At 41.7% G+C, this 12,610-nt stretch overlaps 1 protein-coding gene across 4 annotated transcripts in view; it reads right to left on the bottom strand.

Annotated features, from left to right (window-relative positions):
• LOC113991446 (sodium channel protein type 5 subunit alpha-like) overlaps positions 1-12,610 on the bottom strand; it is a 215,727-nt gene that overhangs the window by 13,246 nt on the left and 189,871 nt on the right. For all 4 annotated transcript variants that reach the window (XM_027727795.2, XM_027727793.2, XM_027727796.2 and 1 more), the window contains 2 exons: positions 9,826-9,948; positions 3,219-3,500 (listed from right to left, as the gene is read on the bottom strand). In XM_027727795.2, the coding sequence (XP_027583596.1) occupies positions 3,219-3,500; positions 9,826-9,948 (405 nt within the window). The remainder of the gene's footprint in view (positions 1-3,218; positions 3,501-9,825; positions 9,949-12,610) is intronic.

Raw genomic sequence — 12,610 nt, 5'->3', positions numbered from 1 at the left:
TTAAGACATTTCTTTGTTCAGTTCAAATATAGATTTATAAAACATAGATGCTGTGATCCTCTAAGCAAATCTGGGAATACAGAAAAGCTACTACTGAAGCATTGGGTTGCAGCAATAATTTTTTCCTGATAGATTAGTGCTTTAAGAGTGTTAAATCTCCAGAAAAGTGAATCATCCTTCTTGCAAGTTAAAAGCTTGTGATAACAAAGATCTTTTCTTCCCCATGAATGGGGCATTTTTCTTGCTTGCAGAGTGAGTGGAGGCTATCTCTTATTTAGCAACCTGTTGTGAGAGCTTGGTTGTTAGCTGGAGAAGCTTGAAACTTGACTTCAGATGAATGTTTTCTCAGACTCATTAATTCGAAGTGGCATGTTCAGAAAAACATGATGGACCCCAAACAAGGTAAGAAAAGAGCAGAAGACATTTGGGGCAAATTTCATGCACTTTTCAACTACATTGTCAGAAACTATGCCTCTGGATAGCAATATCTCTTAAAGTTTCCATAATAGCAACCTCTCATTTTTTTTCGAGTACACTGCAGAAGCGAAGACAGAACATTAGGCAGACAGGTTTGTTTTACGTGTTTCCAGTTGGATTTTCAGTCACATTCAGGCATCCAAAGGAAGATCAGAGTCGCTTAGAGCGTGCTGCAGCAGCTGAAAATGTCAACAGTCAAAAGACAAGTCCCACTTAAAAGCTCGTATTTTGGATCCTGTGACCAAAACGCTTATCTCCTCACTGCTACGCTCTGCCCCAGTGTGCGAAGAGACACACAGATGTGTCTGTCTCTTCAGGAGAGCTGAGCTGTTAGCTGATCCCCTGCATTTCCCACGGTGGTTTGCTCATGAAATGTGACCCCATATGAAGGACATTTGGCAAGGAGCACCTGTAACTGACATTCCTCGGCGGGAGTCTGGCAAAGGAGATCCAGATGTTTGGGTCCCTCTTCTGCGGGTGTCACCTTTACACTTTATTGCCTAAGACTGTCATTAGCAGCAAACATAAGAGCTCCAGATGCAGGATTAAAGTTAAAATCAATCCCCTAGTGGCATCTGGCTCCTGCCCTTCCTCCTGGAAGAGGGAATCGGCACCTGCCATAGAAGCTGAGCGAGATTTAGGACTCCCTTGATTCCTGCTATGATCAGTTTGTCCAACCTACCAGGTCCTATTCTTATGACATTCCTTTTGTACTTCTGGAAAATCTACTTCTGTCCTACCCAATGCAGGTTTGGAGGAAACCTGCAGGGTCATCAAGTCCATTTTCAGCTGGAAAAGAGCAGTACTAGACTGTCCCTTCAAATGTGTGCTGAGATCCACCTTATATCCAGTTATGTTTCTTCTGCCATCACTGATCCCAACAGAAGTGGCTAGAGAAGATTGCTTCAGGATATTCCTTAGGTAGTGTCAGTTTATGAAAAGTTAAAGATTTTCAGAAAGCTGGAGCTTTAGTCTTACAAAAGAAATGGTGAAGGAATAACTACTACTTTGATGGAGTTTTTTCACAAAAAAAATACGCATCTGTTATGCTGTCATAGAGGAATTGAGAAGCTTCAGGTAAGAAAAATATTTTAAACCTGGAAATTCCTGCTCATCTAGATTGGATGTTTAAACAAAAGACAAAGAAAACACCATATAGAACAGAAAATCTAATTAAAGATGTTCAAAGTGAATTAATCTACCCTGCATGGCTGGGCTGAATATCATAATTACATGCAAAAGATAAAAGCTCTTGCTCTCAGCAAGTTTATCTTTATGTCATGGAAAGAACCAAAAGTGGTTGCACCCATTCTGACGTTTCTGCTTTCCAGAGGGTATGAAAGCAAAGGCTCGATGGATAGTGGTCAGATGATCTCAAACTCAAGTGTTTGTGTACCAGGAATAGCACATATAAGGACAAGCCTTTCTACAAGAAAGGGAAACTGCTTCATGGTGCTGTTTCATGCATCTATGTCAGAGAAAACCAGATCTGGGAAAAGCAAATTTGCTTCATGGCAAGGAGGAGGGCTGGCAGATCCAGTGGGGACCTGTGTGTGGCTCATGCCCTTTTGGAAGGGCAGGAGGGGGCCCAGGGCAATACCCTGCCACACTGGAAAGGATGGATTCTGCATGTGACAACTGAATTGAGCTCCCAGCAAGCAATATTTTATCCCAGAACTGAGGAATGCCATCACAGGTGTTTCGAGAAAGTAACCTTCCTGTCCAGGGATGTAGCAAGGTGTTTGTTTAACTCTGTATACAAAAAATGCAACACAGCAAATACTCCCAGTGCATATCCAGCCCTTGTCATCATTTGTCTTGAGAGCAAATTAGGAACAATGGAAATAAGCATCATAACCACCACTTTACATGAGGGCCCCACGGAATTGAAACAGAAAGCAATTTGTCTAAAATCACTCAGCAGTCCAGCAGCAGAGCCTGGACAAGAAGATGGCTCTATCCATTAGGCTGTGCTGTGTTACAACTCAGTGAATCTCAGTGCATACAACTCATTTATCCATGTTTTACATTTGCTGCCTGAAAAAGGCTGTATAAGGTATCTACTTCTGCCTTTACAGACCAAATATTGCCACTGTCTTTGAACCTCAACAGTCTCTTCTCTGATAATGCTCTTGCCACCTTTCCAGAGGGACCAAGCTGGGTGGAGTGTCAGAGTTCTGACCACCACCACCACCAGGTTCCATGCTGAGGTTCAGTCTGACTCATTATATTTAGCTGCTGGAAATGAAGTGAGAAACCAGAATGAGAGGCACCAGTTTTCTTCTTAAACATGGAAAATGAGCAGAGGTCTGTAAATTAAGATTAGGACTACGGCTTTATGCAATAACTTCAGCTGAGAAACTGAAGGCACAACTTCATTTTTTTTCCCAGCAGGACATAGTGAAATCCCAGGCTGTTCAGGAAGGCCACTGCACTCCATCTGCATGAACAGTCCTTCCTGGACCAGGACTTTTTTTCTGGACCTGAACTTTGCTCTGCATTACAATATTGCCAAAATGGTCTTTAATTCACCTCAATAGTCCAATCGCCTCCCAGAGCACTATATTAGTGATGCAGCTGAAACTCAAATTAAAACCATTTGACTAATTTACCTGTCAGGAAAGGCAGTCTCCTGATGGGTAAGGATGAAAAACCCATAGAGGTTAAGCTGAGCCTTTAAACTGATGCTTTCAATGAGAACAAGCAACATTTGCCTATTAGTTTCTGGTGGTCACACTTACCACTTGTAGCAGTGCCAGGTACCCAGCACCAACATTATCGAAGTTAACTTTAACTTTTGTCCAGTAAAATGTCCCTGACACGTTATACAGTATGCAGTCACTCATGTTGTTAATAATTTTAGAGTCTAAAGGCATGTCTCCTTCCGTCTTATTAATGCACTTCCCAAACTTCCCAGCAAACAGGTTGACTCCCATGATGCTGAAGATGAGCCAGAAGATGAGGCAGACGAGCAGAACATTCATGATGGAAGGGATGGCTCCCACGAGGGCATTGACCACCACCTTGGGGGAAACAGGAAAGGGAAAACAGAATTAATGTCAGCACTTGTATAGACACTCCGTTAACAAGCTGTTGTGTTTCACACATGACTATTTTTTAGCTTTTGTAATAGAAGAACTAATCTGTTGGCATTCCACCCATGGGATGATGTTTGTTCAAGAGGGATCTCTGAATTCAGGAGTAATCTGTGAAGTCATCTTGACCTCTCAGATCCTTCTGGATAATACACTTCAGTCAAACTATCATAATAAAAGAATTAATTGGAAAGGACGGGGTGTATCACAGTGACTCAAAATAGAGAAAAAATACTTCTGAAATCTTCTACTCAACTCAGGCCTCTGTAGCCAGTGAGTTGTGAACTCTAGCTGTGACAAATTTTGCTTAATTAAATAATAACTGATTGAGACATACGGTAAGCCAGCTTCCCCTGTCTGATCAGTCTGCATGATTAGAACAGTGAAATCATTCTAATTTAACAAAAAAATTCATTATTTTTTTCCTGTGTCATGTTGTAATGTTCCGACACACTACTCCAGGCAGGGCTGTAAAACCCCTGTGTAAAATCATGTATAAAAATGAAAAGCAAAAGGAGCCTTTAAGGTGTGGGAATGATGGCACTGGGAATGGACACAATTCCAAAGCCAAGCAAAAGAAACAAAGGTCAGACCATCTACAGACCCTCTACAGCTGTCAGGATTAAATATAGCACTATAATGCCACTACATCAACACGGCAAGAGTCACATCATTTACCTGTTTTGAGCATTAAGACATCTATGCATGTCACACCTTACATTAAAGAATCAGAGAATCATAGAGTATCCTGAGTTGCAATGGTCCCACAAGGATCATCGAGTTCAACTCCCGGCCCTGCACAGGACAACCCTGAGAGTTACACCATGGGAGACATTTTCTGAGGGAAGAACACTGCCACAAACACTACCACTATCCTCTTCTATGCCAACAAGGTTTCTCCATGTTCACAGCCTTTGGAGGTGCTGCCATTGCTGCCTCACAGCATTGCTGCTGACACCAGCCCCTCAACACAAATTCGTCTCCATCTCCATTTCACATTTTGGAGATTAAAACCTGGTAGGGTAGGGCAGCCACTCAGCCCTTCCTCTTCTCCATCTACGTTTCTGAAACTGAGACAAAGGGATATTGATCCATAAAAATTAAATTTTATTCAGTTGTGAATCTGATTACGGAAAATGTCAGCTCTTCTTTTCTCTTGTGTTAGTGTCCAATTTTCTGACAAGCTAATAGTGTAACATTCACTTCTCCATCATTTTTGCATTCCTGCAGAAGAAAATACCCGGAGGAGTAAAATGGGTTTCATGCATGTGTGGCAGCAGCAGCTTCATCTGCAGTATACAATACAACATTATGTAGATCTTCCAAAACTCGGATTTATATTTTGTGCATTTATGAATGAAGCTAATTTTCACACAGGAAAAGCTGTTTGACCAATTGTTTTGTTTTGTTTTTCTGTATAGGCTGATTCCTGATGACTTTTCTTGATTTTTTTTTTTCCTAATTTTATCTTTCAGTTTTGGATGTCAATCAATTTCTAACTTCATCATTTTTCGACAAAATTTACTGTGTTAACCAAAATGCCAAATAATTTCCAAATCAAGGGCCTTGGCTCTTGTCAAAGTAGCTTTCATTTGCTTCTCTGCACAGCAATATTTTTGTTCAATTTTAATCCATGCTAGCACAAAATTACTGCCCTACTGTTACATGTGCTGCTGAATCCACTCCCCACACAAGCCCTGTGACAGCACACAGGCATCCAGGTTTTAGCAGTACAAGCGATGGTCATGCCCACATTCTGCTTTTTTCCTTCTGCTGAACTATGTTCAATGGCTTGTAGATAACAAAACATGACATGAGGCTGGAGCAAATCCTGTAACACCTCTGGTAATGAATTATTAACGGGAGAGAATCATTCTTCTCTCACTGCTTCTGCTCTTACACCAGTGTGATGCCATTTGGTCTGCTGGAAGCACTCCTTGCTTTTCACTGAGCCAAGTGAGAGGACTTAAAGACCTGGATACATAAAGGCAAGTTATTACCACAAATTCATGTTAAAAGTTTAGCTGCAAACCTTGCCATGGAAAGGGATGAATTTCTGCTGCACCTAGGAATAGCAACATATGTAGCCATGTAGAAGAGAAGGTTTCATACCCTGGTTTCCATCAATACCTTTATAGGTGAAACAACCTTCCAGGTGACATCTTTAGGGACAGCCTAGAAACTGAGCCACCCTCTGCCCTAACCCAGAGTGCAATCTACAGCCTGTGTCTGGTGTCCAGTTCTCCTGATCTCACAGGCCACCTCCTCAGCCAAAGCTGATTCAGATTTTAAATTCAGAAATAGATTTGCATGATGTGTTAATCCTCCCTTTGCTGTAGCCCACCAGACTTCCCGCAGGAATTTCGGGCCCAGACTGTAGCTCCTAGTAAAGCTTAGGCATAGCCTTTAAGAAGACATCTAATTTACAGAGTCATGATGCCAAATAATGGAGAAAAAAACTTATTATTAGAGAATCTATTCCTGGTGTCCTTTGTGCTCAGTGTTAGAAGCAGGTGCTGTATGTTTAGGTAGAATTTGTTGAATCAGAGGCACTAATCATCTGCTGTTAGGTGTCTTCTATCATTCCCATCTTCACCGTGGGTAAGTTACCACTACACGTTGCTCTGGATAATTAAAAAATCAGAGTTTCTTTGTGGTTGTCATGGGTCCTTCAGATTTCTAATCATGCTCATAGAGCTCCCTGCAGAGACTTTCCCCTTTTTTGACACCCCCTTTCCAGCAGTTTTGTGGAATTCCAGTACTGAAGCACTGTCCTCTCCCTCTGCTTGCTGGGTTATTTCCCTGTGTATTGGGGGATTCTAACAGTCACCTCTTTTATTGGACCTGCCCAAAAGCTTTTGTACTGTTGAACAGTCACCCTGATCCCCAGGTCCTTCTCAGCTGCTGTTTTCCAAGAAACATCCCCCAGAGTGACCTACATTCCTCCTCCAGAGGTAGACGATGTATGTGGTTTTATTAAAATGCATGTTGTACAATAGATCTGTTTTCCACTGTGATCCAGATCAGCCAGTATAATACCCTTATCTGTAATATCAGTTACACTCATTTTGAGTGTTGTCAGCAAAGATTTTTATATTTTCTTCCAGATGCTGTTAAAGTCCAGCTGAAGGACAGTTCTCATTCTGACCGATCCCTCACTCTGAGACATTCATCACCGAATTTACAGTGTCATCACTGGTTACAATTATTTTTCAAGATACATCAACCATTTAAAAAAAAATTGCTTGTCTTAGTACAAAGCTCATATTTTCATCACAGCGTCCCATGGTATCAGATTCGTCTCTGAAATCTAAGGATTCTATAACAGCACAGTTACCGTCATCAGCATAATTTGTAATCAAATCAAAGGACCATATCAGTTTTACAAGAACTATTCCCATGAAATCAAGCTAACTAGCATTAATTATGCTGTTTCTTTCCTGCATGTATCTTGTAGCAGTCTCACCATGACTTTGCCTAGTATCATTTTCACATTGAATGGTCCATCATCATCCCCCTTACCCTTTTAAAATACTGTAATAACCTCCCTTGCTGGGAAGTAGTTTGCAGGGAAGTGCCACCTCTGAAATAATTTCCTGATGGGCAACAAATGAGGAGACATGGGAGACTTCATGATTTGGGACAGGCAGATCTAAGCTACTTTATTCTGGGCTCATGCATGGAAAGCCTCAGTGTCCACAGCAACTTTCAGGTGGGATCCTGGTCTCTCTGGGGTCTCCTCTTTTTTTGGGCACAGAGGGGCAGGATGGCACCAGTTCATCCTTATTTTGAAGACCTCTCATGGCATGGGAGCTGCTGAGACTTGTGTAAAACTTACACAGGTCTCAGTCTGTTTGAAGACAGGGAGAGAACTGAAGCCTGATGGCAACAGATCCTCTTGGCCACCCAAGTGCTACTCTGTGCCTTTGCCTCAGGACCAATTGTTTCTAAAATTTAGACACAGCACCAGTGAAATAAGCCTCTTACTGCAGTATAAATGAGAACTTTCTAGCTCCTGTTCTAGCTACACAGAGATCTTTCAGTTAGTCAAGAAAAAGACATTATAATGGAGCCAACTATCATTATTTTCTTACTGTCAGTGTTTGCTCCTCAACATTATCATTATTTAATCCATCACTGCGCTGGCAATTTTCCTGTGCATTTTGGAGCATATGAACTCCTAATAATGAAAGGTCTAACTGTCCCTAGTCTTGTTAAGTGTGGTTAGACAAACTAAAACTAAAATGATTTGCTTTTCCAATAGCACGTATTCTCAATTACATTTTATCATAGTTTACAAGCTAATTCACTGCCTCTGATAGCTTAGAATGACTGAATATATTTCAGCTGCAGCAATGGTACAGGAAAGAAAAGGGGATGTAGAGTCAGGGACCAGCGGCCCTACAAGAATGAGCATATTGGGAAGGAAACCTGCTGGGCTGGTGCATGTGACATGTAAGATATCGACCAAGGCAGCCTCTTGCTATTCTCAGATAGAAATGAGAACTTTTTAACATAAATTTTTTTTCCTATTTTACTCTCACTTTTCTGAGCCTTTGGGTTTGTCTTCCCATTGGTTTTCAGGTTCGAATCCAATTTGGTTAAACCAATCCAAAGTCATGGGTGTACAATCCTATGTCAGCTTAGAACAAATTGAAGGGGTTTTGCTTGGACTTGTAAATCCACCAGTAGAAGCTAAGCCTTCATAAGCCAGATCTAAATTGATTTGAGAGAGCCTGAGCCCAAATCACTCCGGTAGTTAAAATACTCCTTTTACTAATACTGGATTGTGCTCCATTTGTGAATGTTTAATAAAGACTTGGAGTGGGGTCATCAGACGACACGGGAGTGAGAGCTTCAGTTAATGTCAGTAGTGCAACATCACTTTGTGTCTTCTGAGGATCTGTGGTTTGCTTTTGTTTTATTTGGTCAATTACCTTTAAAATATTGCCTGTCTTTGCTGAAAAGATTGTGGTGAACAAAACAATTCAGGTTTGGATGCCCGGATGAACAGAGCCTTTTGAACCTATTTGTCTTAGTACTAACACAGAGGAGGGTGTTCTGACACGACACTTGTCTCATCTTCCTCCACAAAAATAATGTGATTTAGCTCATCACAGGATAGTTGGAACAAAGCCTTATGTCTCCAATTCTGGTCATCCACAGAAGAGGAAGATTATGGGTATGGGGTTTTCATAAGTTGCTGTATCACCACATTTCCTGGCTCATCTTGGTAGTTAGGCTCTCTAGACTTCAGTCTGTCTTCCTGTGAGGGTATTGCAATGTCAACAGGGAGATCAACAGGGTATTGCAATGTCATTGCTGGGAGATCAATGCATGAATTACACATATACATCACAATGATTAGGACCAAAATGTTGTTTATAGAAGAGCTTTACCCTGAATATATCTCATTGTGAAATATGTAGCATGTTCCTTGGCCTAGTGGAGAGGTTTGGGATCATCAAAGTAATCTGTTTTAAGTGTAAATTTGTCAAAGATTTGCTTTACCTTGCTATGCAATCTGCAAGATTAGCAGTAACCTCGACTCATACAGAACACAGCTGTCATCATCTGCAAGTCATGCATGGTGTGAGGAATCAAATGAAAGGTTTATCTAGATAATAATTGATTTGTGTAGCAGGTAGGCTTAACAAATAAACAGGTATGCTGTAGGGATATAGCCACAGTGGCAAAGGAATGCAGAAGGGAAAGAGATGGAGCACCAAACACAAGCTACATGGTTTTAATGTTAATCCTGACATTCCACATTGAAACTGCAATCTGTTCAAAGGAGAAAAAAAAAATTCATTCATTTGCTTTCCCTATCTTTAGCATTTCTAATTTTTGCTTTAATTATTAGTGAAAAAGTCCTTAAGAACTTTCCAGTCAGTCTCATTTTAGTACATGTCAAAAAGCAGGGAGCAAACTTGTAGCTTGGTTATTCCCCTGATACACCTTATAATTGAGAGGTAATTGTTAGCCAGATGCTTCCTCAGCCAAAAAGCTGTTTTTTAAAGTGCAGTACGACAAGTTAGGCAGCATGATTAGTTTATCACTAAATCCACCTGAGGATAAAGATGTAATGATACAATTGCAATCAAGACCAAGGAGAGATTTCTGATTTTGTTGTTTTGATAAAGCATTATCATTCATTTCCTTTGGCTGACAAAATGAAGACAAGACCACATGCAATGGTTCCCTGTTACATGCTTGATGTTAAGCTCTGACCAAATGCTTTGTATACTCTTACCCTCATCCCTTCGAATCGTGACAAAGCTCTCAGTGGTCGCAGAGCTCGGAGAGTCCTGAGGGATTTAATGGGACCCATCTCAGAGTATCCAAGTGTGTTGGCGACGAGGCTTATTAAAGAGACCTGGATGGAAACACAAAGCAAAAATCCAATCTGTTAGTGCATTCCTGCCATTTTCCTTCTCTTCCGAATTTCCTTCCTGAAACAAAACATGTGGTGAGTGGAACAGTGGGAAAAAAAAGTCTTAAATATTCAGGTGCTGGAGTAGATCCAGAGAAGAGCAACGAGGCTGGTGAAGGGACTCAAGCACAAGTGCTGTGAGGAGAGGCTGAGGGAGCTGGAGTTGTTCAGCCTGGAGAGGAGGAGGCCCAGGGGAGACCTCATCACTCTCTACAACTCCCTGACAGGAGGTTGTAGCCAGGTGGGGGTCAGTCTCTTCTCCCAGGAACCAGCAGTAGGACAAGATGGTAGATCTTAAGCTCTGCCAGGGAGGTTTAGCTTAGATAATAGGGAGAGATTTTTTACAGAGGGAGCAATCAGACATTGGAATGGGCTGCCCAGGGAGGGGGTGGATTTGCCATCCCTGGAGGTTTTTAAGATGAGACTGGATGTGGCATCAGTGCCATGGTCTGGTAACCACAGCAGTGTAGGATCAAGGGTTGGACTTGTCTCAGAAGTTTTTTCCGAGCCAGTTGATTCTATGATTCTAAATGAATGCCATTACATTGGACGCACACGGAAAAAAGGATCATCTTCCACAAAGTGGATGAGAAAGGAGATCACCATTACAGCCCCACCCCTCTGTGCCACCTGTGCTGCAGGTTTCCTTTGCACTCCTCAAGGTGTATCTTCCACTATCCAAAATAGGATTCATGTAAGTGTTATAATTTAGGGCTTTTTGGATGAAAGCACCTCTAAGATCTAACCCCTTCCAGCTGAGATAAAGGATTTTAGCATTAACACTCAATCACTAGTCTTCAACTTAATGATTAGAAACAAGTCTTCAAGATTGCTGAAAGACATGACTTTATGCCATAGATCTTAAAAGAACAGTGTGCATGGCTCTTTGGTTTTGCATTTTTTTTCACTTTTTCTAGTTTCTAAATGGTCTCTAAGGGACATGGAACATCAGTGTTGGGGTTCATACCTTTCAAAGACTATTTCTTTGAAATAAACTTTCTCTTTCCAAATCTGGAGGAAGCATGGAGAGGTTCCAATGCCCTTCATGTTCTAAGAGCTTTTGCAGTGCCCAGCTGGTCAGAAATGTGGATGCTATCAGGCACAGGACTGGGGTCTGAATGAACTGAATGGCAGTGGAAATTATGAACACATGGAGCAATTGGGTTTTGTGTGCTCGAATCAGTGTTCACAGTCTGAATTCCTACTGAGCAAGGAGTGAAAACAAACAGCTCTTCAACACCATAGGTATCACATCAATTTGCATGTTTAAAAAAAACCAACCAAGAAACAAGAAAACCCAACCAGCATTAACTTCCACATACTATAAAATACTATTTTCTTAGAAGGAGAGACCTATTTATATTGCTTATCACAGTTCCCTTACTTCCATTTTACTTTATTTTTTTTCTCACTTAACATTTTCACAGCCCCAGTTCTCATAGTATCAGATTATCTTACGCTCACCAATGTGAGTGTGCAGAGCTCATCTGTGAGGAGGGTGTGCTACTGCCATTTTAATGACAGCAGCTAGGCCTAAGATCGAGGATTCTTCTACATTATAAAAATTACGTGTTTAGTGTAAAAGGAAACTCTAGGGTCCCCCATGAAGACAGACAGCTCTGGAGGGAAACCTCCCTTTTCATTTTAGGATGAGGTGATTTTTCATCTGGACCCCACTGCTGGCTGACCAGCCCAGCATCACCCAGGGGCTTTGGGATAAAGCAGGATAAGACCAGCCTGGTCCCCTAAGTCAGAAACCAGTCTCCTCTATGGAGCAGCTTTTCTCCAGATTTTGCATCCATTTACCTACAGGCGCTTTCTGCACAGCTAAGCACCTTTGTAAAACTTGCTGAATTTGTTAAATTATTTACCTATTGATGGCTTTATTGTGGCATGTGGGTGACAGCAAGCCTAAGGGCAGGAGGTCTCAGAGACACCAAGCCTGGGTTTGATGCAGTGGGCTGGCTTTCTGCCAGGATAAGTCAGCCCACGTCTGCAGAAGTGGCACAGAGGCTGGCTGTCATGCTGTGACATGTCACCCTCTAACAAGGTGTGACACAAACTCACCTCCCGTGTACAGACCCGGTGGCTGGTGCAGAAGGAAGGTCTTAATAAACACTTCTGCATTTTACTGGTGAGAGTCCTATAAGAACATCACAGTAAACAGGCAGACTGAGTTCAGGGACTCTTAGGCTCCTTAGACACAGGGGAGGTAAAAATCACTGGCAAAGCCTTTGCTTCCATCTCTAAGAAAGCAGCTGTAAACCTGTGACATGGGCACACCTAAAAAGTTATTTTAGAGTAAGCAGTGCTGTATGATTGACATGTTCCTTTCACCTTAGTCCTGCTCACTCAATACTCACAGTTAAAGATGAAAACCTGGGTTCAACTTAAAAACCATCTTAAACTCCCCAGTGCTCCCAGACTGAGGCACCACCCATTTTCTGTCTTCCCCATTTCTTACCAGCTTTGATTTCATCCTGTGCTCTGAAGCTGCATTAACATAGAGTTCAAAGCCTTTTCTTTTCATTCTCCCTCCCCATTAACTTAATGTTGCCTAAATAATGAGGAAGGGCTGAGGATTTGTCTGATAGCAGTAAACAAA

This window comes from Pipra filicauda, unplaced genomic scaffold (genome assembly GCF_003945595.2).
Source record: "Pipra filicauda isolate LSUMZ 115617 unplaced genomic scaffold, ASM394559v2 scaffold1_size10287979_pilon, whole genome shotgun sequence".
Taxonomy (NCBI): Eukaryota; Metazoa; Chordata; class Aves; order Passeriformes; family Pipridae; genus Pipra; species Pipra filicauda.
The sequence above is the reverse complement of the archived record's forward strand: the minus strand, read 5'-3'. Positions and strand labels throughout refer to the sequence as shown.